The following is a 19,335-nucleotide window of genomic DNA, read 5'->3' as shown; positions in this document are numbered from 1 at the left end:
TTCTGTCTCTGTATCTATTTATCTATTCCTCTATAGACTGGCGTGGTGTTTTAGTCAACAATGCAGGTGAGATATTCTTGTAGGTGGTAACATTGCTCACTTTCTGGCTGCACGCAGAGGCAGACATGCAAAGATCCAGAATGACATATCTTTTTTTTTTTCATCTTTACCTCCATCTCAGGCAGTGAACTTTGCCCTGGTCCCTCCTGTGGCACGATCTGTGTTTCTGGGAGGCATTGCTCTGACTTTCACAATCTTCCTGTGTCACCTCCAACAATATTAATTTTCTTGACATTGTCAATGTTATCTTCACTTGTGGTGCAGTATATTGTTTATATATGCACTGCATTAATTGTAATAAGTAAATACATGTATAAATGAATGAATGAAGCTTAGAAAAGAAGAAAAATTTCACCTACATCTCCACACATCTCTCTGTCAACAATTTTTATTGGGATATTTCTTCAGGACAAAGTAGTTTGTTGAAAACTGAGAAATGTGGATTATCCAGATTATTTTTTGTAATGTATTAGGAATATTTTACTGTTTTGAGCACCACAAACCAGATTCCATTCACCTCTATTGTTTTGGGGTGGGGACAGAAATCTTAAAACCAAAGAAACCGAAATTAATATTCACAAAGAAAACTGTCAAATTCAAAACCCTTTGTTGAATAACTTTTGTAATGATTTTACATGTTACAGCAACAGTGTATATATCGGCACCCTTTAATGATAAAAAAAGTAATCAAAATTTATAACATTTTATGTTCAATGTAAATCAGTTAACTTGTCATGGCGGTCCAATCTTCTTTTATGTGCTTTTTTGCTTGTTTAATTGAGACATGCCTCTTTATTTGTAGATTTAATATATGGTACAAGTACATGTCTGTAAATAAATAATAATTTGGTTAGTCCTTTCTAACACCAGAGGCACCATCCTAAATTACCACGGTTGTTTTGACGTTGGCCTTCCCGGAAGCGCATGCTCGGTTCTATGCTGTAGCCAATCAGACGCCCGAGAATTCATCGCACTGTTTATCGCGAGACCTCCGCTCTTCCTTTTCCCTTTTCGCTCTGAGTCCAAGATGGTAGGTGCAGCTAGTAGAAATCTAAAAACTCGTTTAACCTGAGTATCCACGACCATCCTTTGAATTACAGCATCATATCTTCTTAAGTGCAACATTTACTGGTTCTAAATATTGTTTACGTTACTGTGCCTTCATGATTTGGTGTTATTTGACCATGTAAATCATATTAGCTCACCTTCTTTGGTGCCGACATTAGTGCTGTTCAGGCAGCCGACTCACGCGTTGAAGTTGACCAGAAACGAGCTCAGAAAATGGCTTAGAAAGCGGAATATTGTGTCTAACTATAAAGTTTTATTCCCTTAAAATTTAGTGTGTTTTTAAGTGTTAAAACTGAGCCTTGCCTGTAAGCAGTTAGCTTGTGTGCATTGCCGCTTGAGTGTCAACGTGTGAACCGGCCCATTAGCTTACTACATGTTGGGCTGCCAGAAAATAAAACTAAAAGACACATCTTATAGTTACTTAAGTTATACTCATTCTAACTTCTCAGTATTTGTGGCTTTTGGCAGCATTAAATGTTAGTGTATATTATGAGATTAGCTTCAGTGAGAGGCATAAACTGTGGCTATAAGTAATGGAGTCAGGATACAATGGAAGTCTAAAAGTAGCTGCTGTAATGTATTAATTTGTGTTTATTTTTAAAGGGAGTCGACATCAGACATAACAAGGACCGCAAGGTGCACAGGAAAGAGCCAAAGAGCCAGGATATCTACCTGAGGCTCCTGGTCAAGGTAAATGAATTTAATAAATGATTCACTTACTGTATGTATTTGTCATTTTGTCACATTTAATTGACTTGAATTACTTGTTCATCTTTGATAATAACCTGTCTAGTTGCTTATATTAATCTTGCTGTTATTATTGTGTCCTTACAGTTGTACAGGTTCCTGGCCCGCCGCTCCAATGCTTCCTTCAACAAGGTTGTCCTGAGGAGGCTCTTCATGAGCAGGACCAACAGGCCTCCCATCTCCATCTCCCGCCTGGTCAGTTTCGTTTCTCTCTCACCCTCCTGTCTCAAGATTTAATGAATCCTTCTTTGTGTCTGACTAGAGTTTTTTGGGGGGTTTTTGTTTTTTTTCACTGTGTGAGCTAACTGTAGTGTGTAGTACATAGTCCTTTCTAGGTTTGAATGCAGTTAAGTGCACTTAAAGGTCTGTTTCTGTATCACTTTGTGATATTTCAAGATGTGGGATTGACTATTGTGCAGCGATACTGATCTGATGAAGCAGATTGGGAATCAGTCATGATATGACAGATTCACGTAGCAGTTTCTTTGTTAATGTATAAAATTTGGTGTTTATGATATGTTACATGCGGTCAGTCACGATGGGCTGCTGATGCTATTAAAAACTACAGCAAACCCTGGTCCAATGGTACCTTATATGAAAGATGAGCTCCACGCAGTGAGATATATGGGTAATAAATTTGGGGGGAAAAGAGAGCACTGCTATCAGATTGGTAACCGATATTGACAGAATCCCTGCGTTTAGGTATGAGTAGAATAAAAGTTGTATCAGTGCATCTGGCTCCATTGAGTTTTTATTGCCTCAATGGTGAAATATAGAAACAAATGAAATTGGATCATATCCTTGTTTTGAGGACACTGTGGATCAAACTAAACATACTAGTAGATTATTATACATATAATGAATTTGACTGCGGTTTAGTGGCTGTCAATGTACTTACACAAAATAAAACATCAATCTTCATTAATGTATAGGAATGACTGTAAACAGGTGAAACATTTCTGTGGACTGTAAACAGGATACAAATAGTGCAAATAAGTGAAGAGAGCAAGGAGTGCTGAGATAAACATTAAATTATTGAAAAAAAGACACGTTACTTTATATACATATAGTAGGTGGTTATATACAGTAATGAGTAAAATGTATTGCACACATCATATTTCATATGTACAACATGTCTTTGTAAACTTTGAAAGCATGGGGTTGTAGGAGTCCTAATGTTGAAGATATGGTAGTTCTGTGGTCTGTTAGGGAGTCAGACATTTTTCACTTAATCTTTGACTTTTGACTTTCCCAGATCCGTAAGATGAAGATGCCTGGCCGTGAGAACAGAATTGCTGTCGTTGTGGGAACAGTCACCGATGATGTCAGGATTCAGGACATCCCCAAGCTCAAGGTAAGCCTCCGTTTTCAGAATATGAAAATTCACCTATTCTGTTTTTTTTTTTTCCCTCTAAGCTATCAGTCAGTCTACTGAAGATTTTACTTCAACATTGACACTCCTGTTTGTTGTCCCACAGATCTGCGCTCTGAGGGTCACCGACGGTGCCCGCCGCAGGATCCTGAAGTCAGGCGGTCAGGTGATGACCTTTGATCAGCTGGCTTTGGCTTCTCCCAAAGGACAGGGCACAGTGCTGCTGTCAGGTAACTATAATTGTACTCAAATTACAATACAACAGTGCTTTTAAAGTAGATAATGCACGTTTTCACTATCCTGCCACTTGCTGTGGTCAAGCAGGTACCTTGTCCTTCACGTTTACATGCTTTGAAATGAGCTGATTACTATAAAACCCTTTTTTACTTGTAGCTAGTCAGTTATATTTTTTAAGAAAGGGTGCCATATTTTTGACAGATCATTTGGGGCGATGGTGCAGTAAGAGGGCAGTCTCTGTAGTGAGCACAAAGTGCTTTTTCTTTACTGTGCCCTGTGTCCCAGTTTTTACTGGCCTACTGTACAGCTGTGAGAACCAACTTACTTTATCTCAGTTTTGCTCAGACTTTGGATTTATTTGGATACAAGGACAAACTGCTGCGAGTACAATGTTCCTTTTAATCCCTTTAGAGACACTTTGCCAGTCCTAAATATTTGCAGTGCTCATTCTCAAGACTATTCTTCAGCAGATAATCTGAGAGAAACTGCCTGCACTAATGTGGCCTTGTAGCATTATCAGTTAAGCATAAGTTGGTTCCAGTTTGTGCTGCCATGTTAAATGTGCACAGTCATGGTTCTGCTTGGCACTATGGTTTAAGAACTGGCATGTTTTGGTTGCCTTTAGTAGGCTGATAACACGTCTGCCAAACATATCATGCACCAGACAATAACTCAGTGTTGTGATTTTAAGTAGTCTTGTGTTCTTGCACGCACTTGTTTTTGCTTTTTTGCTTGAAGTTTTCATCTTTATCTTGGCCTCAATGCTGATAGTTGCTTACCAGATGTTCATATTTCACAATAATGTTGTTTACCCTGAACATGTGCATCTCAGTTTGTTATGCACAATCTGCCCATATTTGTCAAAATTCAGAGAACCAAATGTATCAGTGTTATTTATACATTGTATTACAGTTGTCTGTTTAAACATTAGTGTAACTAAAATATTACCAAATGCCTAAAACTACCTGCCAACTGGTTTTGTGTAGATTATTGTTAAGGGCTGGTTTTCAGTAAATAATTCATCCCTTGTATTGGTTATTGTTAGAGGGTGAGAGGCATCTGGTGTCACTATTGTGTATGAAGCATTGTATCGTGCACTGTCAAAACATTGTTTTGCTTGAGGCCAAATGCAAATGAAGCAGTGCTAGATTGTAATTGTCAAGTCAAAAATCATTAAGTAAATATTTGTGGAACTACAAAATGTCTTCAGAGGAAATATATTACAATGTAATTAAAAAAAAATCTGTAACATGTTTGTTCTCCAGGTCCCCGCAAAGGCAGAGAGGTGTACAGGCACTTTGGAAAAGCCCCTGGAACTCCTCACAGCCACACCAAGTATGTGTATAGTTGATTTGTTTGAACTGTTCTTAACATGCAGAACAAAATGTTTTAGTTAAGGCAATCCAAACAGGTTATATTGTTGTACCGGTACTTTGATCAATCTGATTGGCAGACTATCAAATCGACCTGAATATGAAACAAATGTTCATCTGCTTGAGATAACACTTAAATGGGGTTGTTTTAGATTTGCAGATTGAATATATTTATCAGACTTTCAGTACTCTTTCTGACTCTGTAGCTCTGTCACATACTTATCGGTTGTAGTCCCTCTTTCCCTCCATCTTTCTCCTTGTTTTTCTATCCAACTCTGATTCTCAAATCAGCAGGCTGTGGTTGATGTGTTAAATGTATTTTATTTAATGACTTGGGTCAAGTTATTTTCATATTTTTATTGGTAATTTAAAAAAAAAAATCTATCCACTTTTAAAAGGTGTCAGTATATCTTGCCCCATCTTAATCAGTATTTTTATTTTCAAAAAGATTTGCGTAAATAGGAGGTGGGGGAGGGCCTTAGTTACATGATTGTCTTATATTCTGATCAATACAGTAATATACATAATTTGTATTAGCTAATTTTCCATAATAGGTAGTAACCTAATTCTTATACAGCACTACAAATTATATATGATTTAAATCATAATTATTTTGATACAGATTTGACTTCATGTGATGAGATCAAAGCTCTAATTTCCTGGGCAAAGACATATTTTGTCATGGCTCTTTAAATTTTCTTAAGGATCATAATAATAACAATAAAGCTTTGATAGAAAGAAAAGCACAGGTGTAACTAATTACATAAATATTTGCTTTTTTCTAAGTTTGTACACTAAAATCTTACTAAAAGCAACTTCAAGTGTGTACTTTGAGATAAAAATTTAAATTGACTATCTGTTGTTAGGGGAATCCTGTTGCCCTGATGTTCTGTTAAATTCTAATAACCTCAAAACACCTAAAATGTAGAATTATCTTTGCTCTGAGTGCCATCTATCATAAGTTTTAAACTTGATTTGCACAGGTTTGGAGATCTTTTTCCACAGAAGATATTTTGACTTGTCATAGTTGGAAAAGCGCAGGTGTTCCTTTTTATAAAGGCTCTGTTGTATTCAAGCGCCAATACTTAGTCAGAATGCACACTTAAAATGAATATGTGGTGCTCAGGTAGGAAGGAAATGTGATCCTTTTACTGTTTTAGAGAAGTAGTGAGCGCTGTGTCTGGCATTGTTAGGCAGTGCTGATGTTTTGATAAGATAAAAGTTGGATGTGTCATACCATCATACTATACTAAACTATTCTTTTTCTTCTCTAGGCCCTACATCCGCTCCAAGGGCAGGAAGTTCGAGAAAGCTCGTGGTCGCAGATCCAGCCGTGGCTACAAGAACTAGACTGTTTTTGTTTTCCATTGCAATCTGATACAAATAAAAGATTGGCTGTACAAAATGAGTTTGTGTCTGTTTTATTGGGCAGCCGGCTGACCCGCACAAATCTTTCACTGACTGAATCATGAACTGATTTGAAGCAGATGACTGGTTAGCAGCACTGGAGAGGGCAGGTTGTCTAAAACACCTCCCCTTTACTACTTTTTTCTTTCTTTCTTTTTTTTTCTCCCCTCAATTTACAGCTCACTGAGGTTTTTGTTTTCAGTATTGAAAAACCCCCTGGTCACGGAAAAAAATGAGTTGGCCAGGAAGTGATGGTCTGTCAATGATTGGAGAATGTCGGTGGGTGTTGCAATGTTTTCCTTATCGGCATTGGATTTCCTCTCCGCCGGTCAAAGCTGCTGCTGCTGCGTCTCCAGACACTTCCTGCACCGAAACACAGCACTCAGAGCAAGCGACCGTCTGTCGTCGTGAGAGGGGAGGCAAGATGAGGTAATTTGTTTTGTGTTTTTTAATTTTTGCTTTGTTGTATTATATTCATTTCAGCTTTCCCTAATCCGGCGCTGAAACGCATATAATACATAGAAAGTTACCAGTTTTCGTGTCCCTGCGTTATAGAATGAGATCATAACGCCCGTTAACTAGCTAACATTGCCATTTAAACGTTATATGCGCTAACTTGGGTACTTTATAAAAACCCAAACAATAAATGAGACGTAACATATTAAGCTGGATCTTTTCTGTGTGGTAATATTCAATAGAATAAAGTGTTAGTGGTGTAGTAAGTTGGTTTGAACTTAGGCTAGCGCACACGTTAACACAAACTGCTAGCCAGTGCTAACTGACAACGCGCGGTGTTGCTCTTGTCAGTTTACAGTAGCCTCTGGCGTTGTGTTCACAACATCAGCTAGCATTTGCTATCATTAATTAATTTAGCGGTAGGATTTGTTCTAAGCAACTTTAACCTCCCTCTGCTTCTTTATGATTATTTTAAACATGAATGAAAATAGCCCTTCAGCTCAGATGTGCTGTTAACTGTACAGCTATGGTTAGCTAAAGTGAGTTAGCCGGCTAACGTTACGGGGATCACATCGGTTAAAGTTTAAACGGTCAAACATAGTTCACATCTCTGGGGTTGGTTAGTAGATAAACAGTTAACGCTGCCGTAACGTGTCTAACAATGCCCTTTGTATGGGAAGGTTCTTGAGTTCAAAGTATAAGCTGCCCGAAACTTGCCCAAAATACCCAGCAAGTTACCCAGCAGCAGCCTCATTGTGTGGGAGACAAAATTAGCCTGCAGATATTATTATTTCTGGGTGTCCCCGCCCTGCGTTTCAAGGGCGTAAGGTGCAACAATGGGCATCAGTTAAGTCCTTTTTAGAGTCGTTGTTATCAAAGCAGGACATCAGCCACGTATTGATTCTGTCTGCACTACAGCTTACATAATGTTTCATGGCTGTAAAACTTGAAAGCAAGATGACTAGTTTATTAATTTAGGGTGTTCGCGAAGTCTCACGGTGATAGTCCAATTGTACTTTGACGCACTGAAGTAGAAAGTCTAATGAACTGGACTCTGGTGACCTGGAGCTTTAACATTACTGTTACCCATCACCTGTGAAGAGAATATTATATGATACTGATAAACAGCACTTTATTGTGATACAGATAGGCCTGTAACAGTTAATTAAACATGTAAACAGCTTGTCATAGTCATTTTACAAGTTATGTAGAGTTGTCAAACTTGTTGTAAGAGGCACTATATTTCTGTAGTGTACATATATGATAGTGTCATGAATTTCTAGTGATTATTATGTTTTAATCTTTTAATCAGACTTTATGTGAACCAGTTTCTATTGGGTAGAAACTAGTTATGTAGAGCTGAAACAATTAGTCAAGTAATCGATTAGTTGCCAACTATTTTGATAATGAACTCATTGTTTTGAGACATTTAAAAAATAAAAAAGTGAATAGTTTCTGGTTTCTTTAGTCCTCTATGACAGTTAACTGAATATCTTTGGGTTGTGGACTAATGTGGACGAAATGAGACATTTGAGGACGTCACCTTAGGGTCTGGGAAACACTAATCGACATTTTATGGACCAAACAACTTATTGTTTAATAGAGAAAATAATTAACAGACTAATTGAAAATGAAAATAATCATTAGCTGCATCCCTAGAAAAAATGTATTAAAATAGTAGTTGTAATTGTAAATAGTAAGATTGTTACTGCTAAACCATATTGCAAAACATCTCAAATCCAGTACAGTTGAGGCCAGCAATTTACGAAATCTCAATCCTAGATTCAAACTGTGAAAGAGACACTGTGTCCCCAAATCCTATTAGACAAAAGCCCTGAATATGAAAATGCCGTGTCATTGTCGGGCAACCTTTCATCCGAAATAATTTGGTGTCTCAGCAGTTCGGGCTGAGGATATGTGACTCTGAATCATTATGTGCCTCAGCAAAAATGCACCTATGGTCAAGGGGCATGATGGATCTTGTATTGCTTCATCCCGTAACCACAATCTCTTCCGCTTATCATGACACATTTGCACTTGCTTCAACTTACTCTGTACTTGTTTTACTCTAATTATGAACACGTGTTTCAGAAATCCATGTGAATTAGAGGCACATTCCTCTATAGTGTCAATTTCTTGTCCAGTTATTAAAAAAATACTTGAAGGTGGATCACCCATACATTAAAGTCTTGTCTTCATACAGGAACAAAGATCTATGGGAGGGAACGTGAGGCCTGACTCAAGGACTTTACAATGACATAAACCAAGGACCCACCTGGAACCGTCTCCTTGTTTGTCTTTTGTTTTGTTTCTGTGTTTGTTTTTTCGTTGTCTAGTCTCCACTTGTCTTTCTCAGTGTTCATTTTCCTCTTGTGGAGAACAGATAACGAAGTTATGCAAGAGTATTTGTTTGGATGAAACTTAAATGTATCACACTACTGTCTAGAGGACTAGCCTAGTCACTCCTCTTGTCTGCCTCCTATATATCACTGAGATTAAAGATAGCATTAGGTATCAAAGGTCTTGGAAAAAGTCTGCACTCATATCTTTGTGGCATTAATCACATTTTGGCCAGCACTTAACATGCAACATATTCTACAGAAATCTTTACTTGTTCATTAATTTAATTGTTGTAGCCTCCTTGTCTAAGCAAGGTGTGTTTGTTTGTCTTATTCATACTTAGTGGATCACTTTTTCAATGCAACTTAAAGTTTGATTTTTGTCCATTTGTTTAATTATTTAAAGAGTTATTGTTGATGTTGTAGCTGCTCAGCTGCCTTATATTGTTCTCACAATAGGTGGCTTTAAGTTTTAATGTAAACTTTTTTTTTTTTTACTTATGCAATCTTTGGGAAGAACACTCTTGTTTAAATGACTGATCGCATAGTGGGAAATTCTACTTTTAAGTCCTGTTGTCTTTGAATATGTATGAGTATCGTTTGTCCACTTTTCAACTGGCAGTAAACTGTAGAAGCTGACAGCTCTTCAGATCAAACTGTCATGGGAGATTTCTAACTGTGACAGAAGGACTGGTTCTTTAGCAGTTCCCATCTTCACTGGATAAGTACAGTAAAAGAAGCACCTTTGAACTGGAAGCAGTTTTTTTCTTTTCTTTTCAAATGAAGACACTTCTGAAATGGACAGACGGGAACAGAAACTCAGAGCTGACTTTTTGTGACATTGTCTCTTGAATTCAAGCACTGAAGAAGAATGATTTTGAGGAGATTTCAGGGATAAAGTTCTCAGACTGATATTAGGATACAATTTGATTTTCCCTGCAAATCTTGGAAGAGCTGCTAAAGTTCCACTCTTCAAGCCTGTAACTGTAGAAGAACTACTCTACAGCTTGTTAGACTGATTTTTTTCCTGGTAAACCTTGTCCACTTCAGCAGCGAGGATGCGATCCCCAGACCCCTCAACACTTTCCCCAGCAGAAGCCCTCCTTCATGGCCAGTTTGCTAGCTGGGGATCGGGCAGTAACGGCAACAATAACAGCTGCCCCAACAGTCCTGGTGGTCCTGGAGGCCTCTCCCCTGCTGCCTCCCCTACTCCGGCTCCGGCCTCCAACTATGCCTTGACCCTCACCCACACCCACATACATATCCAGCGCCTGTCGCCACGGCCAGGGAAAGAAGCCCGTCTCCTGCTGCCTTTATCAGAGCTAGTGGGGTGCAGCTGTCCTCGCGCCCCTGCGCCCCCTCTCCTGGTGCTGTACTGGTACCCACCAGGCAAACGAAGGAAAGGGGTGTCCCGGCGCAGGCAGGTGAGGGCCTACCTGGCAGAGAGCAGGCCTGAAGCTGAGAGGTGGTCGGCTGCTGTGCAGTGTCTACTCAGAGGCTTGACCGTCACTGCTGAAACAGGTGAGTGTATTTGTACAAGTTGTGGCTTGTCTATTTCAGGTTGGGTGATGTGTCCTTTTCTTTACAGGACAACACAGGTGATTGTAGTCGCCTATTGAGTACAAATATACTGCATTTTCCTCCTGACTTTCATTTCAGTTCATGTCCGTATGTTATGAAAATCAACACTCAGGTACTTAAACTTTTTATAAATGGAGTAAACCATGTTCAAATCAATGTTTTTGTCTAGTTGCCCAAATCCTAAAGCACTGACTAAGCTCTATTTTTTTTTATCAAAGAACCCTGGTCACTTATGAAATGCAGTGAATGGCTTCACTAAAAGGGCAATACTGATAGTTTACAGTAGATAACAGTGTTTAAAGGATTTACTTTGGCAAAAATAAACGTTTGTCTGTATGATTAAGTCTTTAATTCCTGTTGTTTACTACAAGAAACAACACAATGTGGTCTCGTGCCACCTTGATTTATGCCTCCTTTGTAAATGTTGGCTAAATATAGCTTAATGTCAGTGTGACCCAAGTCCCTTTTGTATGTACAGCACACACATTTTGTCACTGAGGGCACAAATGGTCTCAACAGTAGTTGAGCATGTTAGGGGTTATCTAGTTTAAAACACAGGGAGATTAATACTAAAACACCCTAAGAGGCTGTGAGATTTATTATTCTGGGTATTTAGTTTGGATTTTTTTGTTCGTTTGTTTCACATGACTCCATCTTTTTCTAATACTTCTTTCTTTCTTATGTTATGTCCTTATCTGTCCTGCACACACAGTCTATATTCAGTGATAAATGTAGAGACAGAGAGGGTAGGGCTGCTGCAGCTTTCCACTCCTTTCCATGAGCTGTATCCCCCCCCCTCAGCCTAGATAACCAAACAGATAGCAAGGCCCTGCTTGGTGTTTACTTTTACTGTCTGTGTGTGTGAATATTTACCTTTTTCTCACCATTGCCTGTACATCACACACTTGACCAGCATCTCCCATCTTTTCCTGTCTCCTTCCCCCCTCCGCAGACTTAATCTTTATCTCTCAAATATGTTTACTCTCTATTGTTTGTTTTCCTGACTTCACTTATAACATCAGTGTCTCTTTCCCCCTATGCAGATAAAGCTGTCAGTCATATTTACTTTCCTCCAATCCTCGGTTTGTCCCTTCTCTGCTTGTATCTCAAACATACTCTGTTGCAGTACATATTATTTTCCTTAACAGCCTTCTGTTTGACCCCGAATTTCTGTTCCACTTTCCTCACAAAGCCTTCATTATTTCTCTTTCTTTCTCTCTCTGCACTCTTACAAAATCACTCCATTTCTGATTCACTTCCTGTCTTTATTCTGTACATTTTTATGCTGATGGACATTATTGTAGTGGTTAGTTGGATTTTTGGTTTGTGTTATTCATGCTTCAGTGTAGATTGTTGCATAATCCAGGATTATCCAAGAGTGCAGTAATTTAATTTCCTTCCCCAAACCGTTGGCATCCATCTATCGTTTTTACTATATCTTAAATTTTTAAAATTAACCATAGGAGATGTATTAATTCCTCAGAGTGAAAAATAAGAGTAAAATGTCACAGTTGTCCTTTACCATGAGATTACCATGTATCTGAATTTAAATAGACACTCTCTCAAGCAACAGTGTTGTGCAGTGTGAAGTAGATCCTGTGAGGTGAAATAAAGGAGCTTCAAATGGTTCAACGCACTCAAAGTCCAGGGTTGGGCAACACTGTGTAATGACAGCTTAGCTTACGTCCCAGTTGGCTCACTTGGAAAATGCGGTGTACCTCTAGTTCCTTCCCTTATTCTAGACAATAAACAGGCTAAACTAATTCATGCTATCCCTTCTTATTCATACAGAATTTTCAAGAAGTCTGCTACCTCGTCCCAGGCGACTACTGTTATTGGTCAATCCCTTCAGTGGGAGAGGCCAGGCAATGCAGTGGTGTCAGACCCACATCCTGCCAATGATTAGGGAGGCAAACATCAGCTACAACCTTATACAGACAGGTAACACATCAAGGCCAAAGGCAGCCTCATGAGAAATATATTACATTTTTATAAAACTTACATATTTAGCAAGTGTTGCTCTTTTTGTTATCTCTCTCAGAGCGTCAGAACCATGCCAGGGAGCTTATCCGAGAGATATCGCTCCCAGAGTGGGATGGCATCATCATCATTTCTGGGGATGGCCTGCTGCATGAGGTTTGTAAAGCTTTTGATGGTCGGCCAATATTGGTGAACTTTAGGGGGATGTTCGAGGGGGATATTATAGCTTAAACTGTGTCCAGTGATGTGATTCTCTGAATGTTGTGTAGGTAATTAATGGGCTGATGGAGCGTCCTGACTGGGAACAAGCAATAAAAGTACCTGTTGGCATTCTGCCCTGTGGCTCTGGGAATGCTCTGGCTGGCTCCATCAACCACCATGCAGGGTAGGCATGTTCACAGAAGTCTACATTATCTCTTCGCTGCATTTGCTTTATGTTCTTATCTTAAATTCTGATAATCTGCTGTTCATAGGTTGTTGTACACCATTAAACATATAAAATCATTTCTGAAGTATATAAGGTTCTGTCTGAGTAGAGCACAGCTGTCATATCACACATTTTACATGTCATCTTGCAAATGACTTTTGTACTTTTTATTGCCAAATGTTGTATAAACTAATCCAGCCTTTCATAAAGAAAAGATAAATTATAATTACTATGTATATTTCTTCGAATGTAATTTCAGTAAAAGTCAGATAAACCTAATTCCAAACTCACAAGTTATCTTTTCTTTAAACAAAATAGCACAATATTGTTGTTTTTGTGATGTGGTTATCTAGACCTAGATATCTAGAGGAAGGACTCTGTATTGACCTGTTTGTTATTTTTACTGAGAGGAGATGTTGTTGTCTTTTTATATCTCCCTCAGGTATGACATGTGCCTTCGGGAGCCCCTCCTTTTAAACTGCTGCTTTTTGCTCTGCCGAGGCGGTGTCCGACCCATGGACGTGGTCTCTGTGACAACAAGCCCTCCTCCCTCCAATACCCGTACTGCAGCACCCAGAAGACTGTTTTCTTTCCTATCTGTTGCCTGGGGCTTTGTGTCCGATGTTGACATTGAGAGCGAGAGGTGAGTGTATGAGACATTGTAGCTTTTAAATTAATGTCTGTCTTTGACTACAAGAACAATCACTGATGGTTTTGTTCATCTGAGCATATTTCCACTCCAGCATAACTCATTTAATTTAGTTTCATAACAAAAGATAGCTTTATTAAATTAATTAATCACTTATTTTTTTACTTTACTCTAGGTATCGAGGCTTGGGCTCAGCCCGCTTCACCTTGGGCACCCTGGTGCGCATAGCTTCTCTTCGATCCTACAAGGGTCGTCTGTCCTACCTGCCTCCCTCTATTGTCACCGCATCACCAGATGCTACACCTCCTCCGCCAAGGAGACCCCTCTCCCGCAGTATCACTGAAGGCCTGGAGGGCTTCTGTCGAACCCCCATCCATCGCACCTGCTCTGACATGGGCATCAGTGAGCAGAGAAGCCTGCGGAGGGGTGAAGGAGAGAGGGAAAAAGAGGAGAGGCAGAGAGAAAGGGAGCGGAGAAGGGAGAGGGCCAGGGGAGGAGGAACCGGCGTGGTGAGGGCAAGCAGCCTGGCGGAGGACAGAGAGAGGGAAAGGGAGGGGGAGATGGAGATGGAAGCAGAAGAGGAGAGGTCAGGGACGAGCTCAGAATCAAATGAAAGGGATGAATGCAGTATGGGAAGGGCGGAAAGGTTGGCGGGGATCAAGGATGAAAGGGAAGATGAGGGACGAGCAGAGGAAGACTCCAGTGAGATGGAGGAGGAGAATAGGGGGAAGGACGGGGAAGGCAGTGGCGGTTCTGTAGAGGGGGAGGGAGTACTGCAGGCAAGAGAGCTCGGAGAGAGCTATGAGCTAGACATGGGGCGAGAGGCAGATGAAGAGCCAGAGGGTTTCACTTACCAAGATGGCCTTCAGGAAGCCAGAAAGGCACTAAGAAAGAATTCAGCCCCTTCAAGCCAGATAGCCAACGCTCTCTTTAACCAGCCTCTCAGTCGGGAGGTTGACACAAATTCTAGCACTTCGTATGGGGTGGAGGACATGGATCTTAATGGAACCTACTACCAGAAAGAACCCTACCAGCTGGACGTCGCTCGCGAACGGTCTCTCACCATCTCCTCTCCCTTTCGTCACTCTCCCTTCTCTTACAAGCCCAAGACCCTGGACCAAAACCAGAACGCCTCCCGGCCAAGGCCCCTCTCCCTCCTCCAGCACTCCCACTCAAACTCTCTCCCCCCTAAACTCCCTTCCCTCTCTCTCTCTCTTTCTCCCACACCCCCATCTTCCCCTTCATGTGCCTCCCCACACTCCTCATCCTACCTCGCCCCACGTCCTAACACCCCAAATTCCACTTCGCCCTCACCTTCTTTACGCACGCCGTCCTCATCTTTTAACTTTGACATTGCTGAGCCAGCAGGACCCCTTAAGAACCGTCCTTACGTCTCACTGCCTTTCAATCTCCCGAAGGATGACTTATTACCCCCTCTTGACCAACCCCTTCCTACCAGAGACTGGGTGACCATTGAAGGGGACTTTGTCCTGGTCCTAGCCCTTTATCAGAGCCACCTCGGGGCTGACCTACATGCTGCACCCCAGGCCAGGTTTGACGATGGGCTGATCCACCTGACCTTTGTGCGGGCGGGAATCTCCAGAGCCACTTTACTGAGACTGTTCTTTGCCATGGAGAGAGGAACTCACCACTCCGTCAGCTCGCCATATGTGAGCCACGTTACCTGCAGGGCCTTCAGGCTGCAGCCTCTGTCTACACGGGGAACACTCACTGTGGACGGAGAACTGGTGCCTTATGGGCCGCTTCAAGCACAGGTGAGAAAGAGGAAAAATGTTGCTTGTTACTGACCACACCTCACATGCAGTGTTACAATCTGACACATGAAGTCAGGGGACTTTGATTCGCTCTAGATCCACCTTTACATAAAGTACATGCTCATAGAGTTGTGCCAGTCATAGTGTTTGTGTTTTGATTGATTAATCAGATACTATGACTAAATTGTACTTAATTGTAATCTCTCATCTTTATATTTTATTGGGCCATGTGTCAACAAATACTACATAGAGCAGTAGGAACAAATTGAATGACAATAATTTACTTTTGTAAAAATACCTTATTTACTTACAGGTTACACGGGAAAAATTATCAATGTCCATTATTCAAATAAAGCTTTAACTCAGGAAAAGCAAGAAATGTCTACATGGTTGACAACTGACTGTGGAAATTTCTCAATTTGCTTAAATTGAAGTATTTACAAGACAAGGAGTGCAAAGATTTAAGCCTGTCTGTTTTGTTCAACACTTTTCTTATTAAATAGGCTTGTTGATGTACTCTATGTCCTTATGCTACTAAGTAGTCACAGAGTATTCCACTGATTTAGCATCGCACTCCTATATGTCGCACTCAAGACTGACCTTTTTTTTTTTTTTCCAAGTATCAAAATCAATACAGTATGTCCACAGATATCATCTTTTATTCTATGCATTTATCTTCCTTGTCAGAACTTGACACCTACATTACCCAAAATGCAATTCAACCATTGACAGTCAGTTCGAGAATTCAAGTGTGTTATGCAAGTAGCCACTAATGTAGCCTCAAGCAGAGATGAGAGGCGGGCTGCAGAGGTCTTGTGACCTCACCTTTTTCTAACTCCACTCCCCCATATTTGTTTCATTTTCAAACTTTTAGTCCCAGAGGATGTTTCCAAGTAACATCACTTCAGGCAGTTTATCAGACTTTGCACAAAAGGCTTTATACAACTTTTTGTCACACATGCAGTAGTTCAGTTAATGCCGTGGTGTTGTGTTAAAGAGTAACTGTGAGACTTATCATTTGTATTAATTTGTATTTTTCATGATCTCTCATTATCACACAGGTTCATCCTTCCCTGGCCCGTCTCATCGTCGGTGACTCTGGAGTCAAGATTACCCGATTCTAATCAGGGATTGGCTGAGCTGATTGACAGCACTCTACTGAATTATGTAATCTCTGTTGCCATCTATACTCTAAGAGAGGGGGGAGCATCTGAGAGACTTAAAATAGCCTGGATTGCTGAAACTGCTTTTCTGGGGTTTAATGAAAGGGATAACCCACCGAGCCACGCATCATTGGAGCAGGACTGCAGGGATTAATAGCAAATTTGAAAATGGATGAAAAATGCGCCTCATTGCACAGCTGTTGGATTACGCTCAGCGTACCCTGAGAAGCATGAAAACTGCACAGCCTGGGATAATAAGAGGGAAGAACAAACGAATGTTTATGGGTTTTTTTTGTGCAGATAGTGCATGTGTTGGATGTATACGTAGTAGTATGCATGCAGAGAAGCACTACCTGATTTTGCCTTACAGTGAGATGGAAAGAAATCAGATTAAATTCAGAGAAAGTTGTTCTTAAACATGAAATGCTATAAAATACACTGAGATTCACTTGGGCCCCCTAAAAATCATCCCCCATAAAAAATCTTCCGTCCCTGAAAAGAATGCCTTATCTGCCACTGGAGAGTAGAGGTGTGAATTTGTCCTTTCTTACTTCTAAAAGAAACCTAAATCTTCTTAATCTCTATCCACCTACTAGATTGTCCGTCCACTGCATCAAAACAAAGCTCTGCTTGTATACTTAGAGATATTGGGAGACCCATCTACTATTATCTTTGAGCACACTACTCTCCAAGCATCTGTGGAGAAGAATGTGGATATAAATACACTGAAATGACCATTCTGTTCATACAAGTGACTTAACGTAGAGCAGCGAGATCAAGCTTTTTCAGGTTCATTACACTAGTAGGAGCAATGAAACCGTTGAGCGGTGACCATTACTGACATTTTTACATAATCTGCCTGCTTTTCTTAGCCAGTGGATGCACGATGATGATGTCAATGATATCAGACTTTGCAACATATTGAACATAAAATTGTCTGAACAAAGCAAGCTTCTTTGTCAGTGGTTTTATACTGTTCATTTTCTAGAAGTCTTTCAGTATTACTATCACTCACATTACCCTTCAGCACTAGTTTATGTCTAGAATATTTCACCATCTGTGAGTAACCATCTTTGAAAGTTTAATTAGAGGACATTACACGCCTCTGTCATAGTGCATTTACTTCGCACAATAACTTGAGTTGAAGCAGCACAGAAACACTAGAATGCATTTGAGCTTTTAGATACATCTGAAGAGTAACACAGAATCAGTTTTCTTATAGTAAAAATGATGCACATTACTAAGAACCTTAGTCCAGATGCTATAATAAATGGATCACAGTACATTCCTAATCTGAAGTGGATTAAATGTCTCAATTTGAACACTCTTTTTGACAGGTAGAACTGACTGAATCATTTAGAAACTTAAAAATCCTGCTGTAGAGAAACTAAACAACACTAAAATCCAGCAGCTCTGTGTTGTCACATCAGACTTTTTGATCAAGAGATAAATCAGATGGACGGAAAAAAAAAGAAAAATCACTGTGAGAAATTAGCCAGCAGTTGAACCAATCTAGTGAAGTAAATAAATATTTTAAAAACTTAAGTAAAGTACTTCCAAATCATGTGCTCCTAAGTGAAATTAAACAGCAGACCTTGGAGAGCTCCACTAGGAACTGTTTAAATTTGAAGAATTAAAAAAATGGACAAAGGATAAATCATTAGCATGTACAGTGTATCAATCAGTAAGATCATGTGAGAACTGCTTGGCTCATCATCAACATACTGTATGTCTTGGTCACGCCTGGATAAATCAATGCCTTTGTATTATATAAGCCTGTAAATTCTGGCTGTTGATCATAAACTGTTCAAACTTGACTGCTCACCAGGCTTACATTGTTTTATTTGTCTTTTTCTTTCTTTTTTTTTTTGAGCACACAATGCAGCTAGTTTACATCAATTACACTGTGCTTACACAGCTACAGAATGTGAGTACAATTTGAGTCTAGGATGATAACATTACCAAATAGAAGAAAACACATAAAAATACACACATTGCATTAAAGTTTTGCCAAAATGTTTACTCTCAATGTTCAGAGACTACAGTAGAAATGACAGTTTCCTAAACACTTTGTTGTCTATGGCCACAGCTTGGACTGTGGTGTTATAGACCAATCTGATTTGACAATGCTGGGGTATAACCCCTCAATTGATAATGCCATTAAGATGTCTGTAGTGGACTGCCTGTAATGAAATTGTAATTATTACTAAAACGATGAAATATATACATATACAATGTACAGTTAATAGTTATATATGGTTTTGAATAAATGTAACTTGATAAGTTTGTCTGGAGCAAATCTGCTGTACGTTTGTCTTCCATGTGTCTTCTCATATGTCAAAGATCTGAACTGTTGATATGATATGAAGCGAGGGAAGTTGCTTTTATCGGCAACATTTTGATGTTGATAACTTAATGACATTGTTTCAACTACTGCCCATAACATTAAAACACAGTTTATCTCCACTCCAGTCACTCACAGTATACTAATAAACAACGAAGATCAATAACAGTTTCATGATTCTCCCTCAGTTCTCAGGCTTCTCCTTCTTCTTCTCTTAAACACTTGTTCTATGTGTACAAAGCTTTTAAACAAAGTTCTCTGAGTAAATACGTTTCATTGAGTTCATTACAGTTCAGTGGCCCCAGAGGGAATCGGCCCTGATCCAGACAGTGTTTATGTAATGAAATGTGCACTCAA

At 39.8% G+C, this 19,335-nt stretch overlaps 2 protein-coding genes across 2 annotated transcripts; both read left to right on the top strand.

The window, feature by feature from the left end:
* Positions 1 to 1,005: 1,005 nt before the first annotated feature.
* On the top strand, positions 1,006 to 6,265 carry rpl18 (ribosomal protein L18). Its single transcript, XM_067601353.1, has 7 exons — positions 1,006 to 1,090; positions 1,732 to 1,818; positions 1,963 to 2,070; positions 3,131 to 3,229; positions 3,354 to 3,477; positions 4,750 to 4,819; positions 6,132 to 6,265. The coding sequence occupies exons 1-7, from the start codon at positions 1,088 to 1,090 to the stop codon at positions 6,205 to 6,207; spliced, it is 567 nt and encodes a 188-aa protein (XP_067457454.1). The 5' UTR covers positions 1,006 to 1,087; the 3' UTR covers positions 6,208 to 6,265.
* A 243-nt stretch (positions 6,266 to 6,508) lies between these two features.
* sphk2 (sphingosine kinase 2) lies at positions 6,509 to 17,845 on the top strand. Its single transcript, XM_067601345.1, has 8 exons — positions 6,509 to 6,693; positions 8,924 to 10,580; positions 12,432 to 12,581; positions 12,682 to 12,776; positions 12,890 to 13,005; positions 13,490 to 13,690; positions 13,872 to 15,471; positions 16,533 to 17,845. The coding sequence occupies exons 2-8, from the start codon at positions 10,118 to 10,120 to the stop codon at positions 16,593 to 16,595; spliced, it is 2,688 nt and encodes an 895-aa protein (XP_067457446.1). The 5' UTR covers positions 6,509 to 6,693; positions 8,924 to 10,117; the 3' UTR covers positions 16,596 to 17,845.
* The last annotated feature ends 1,490 nt before the right edge of the window (positions 17,846 to 19,335 follow it).

Source organism: Thunnus thynnus, chromosome 10, assembly GCF_963924715.1.
Source record: "Thunnus thynnus chromosome 10, fThuThy2.1, whole genome shotgun sequence".
NCBI classification, from domain to species: Eukaryota; Metazoa; Chordata; class Actinopteri; order Scombriformes; family Scombridae; genus Thunnus; species Thunnus thynnus.
This window is presented reverse-complemented; position numbering and strand designations above follow the sequence as displayed.

Coding starts and splice junctions, on each gene's coding strand:
- rpl18 (XM_067601353.1), top strand. Junction 3,478..4,749: donor GGGCACAGTGCTGCTGTCAG/GTAACTATAATT, acceptor TTTGTTCTCCAG/GTCCCCGCAAAGGCAGAGAG. Junction 4,820..6,131: donor ACTCCTCACAGCCACACCAA/GTATGTGTATAG, acceptor TTTCTTCTCTAG/GCCCTACATCCGCTCCAAGG.
- sphk2 (XM_067601345.1), top strand. CDS start 10,118: ATGCGATCCCCAGACCCCTCAACACTTTCCCCAGCAGAAGCCCTCCTT. Junction 12,777..12,889: donor GGGATGGCCTGCTGCATGAG/GTTTGTAAAGCT, acceptor AATGTTGTGTAG/GTAATTAATGGGCTGATGGA. Junction 13,006..13,489: donor TCCATCAACCACCATGCAGG/GTAGGCATGTTC, acceptor TATCTCCCTCAG/GTATGACATGTGCCTTCGGG.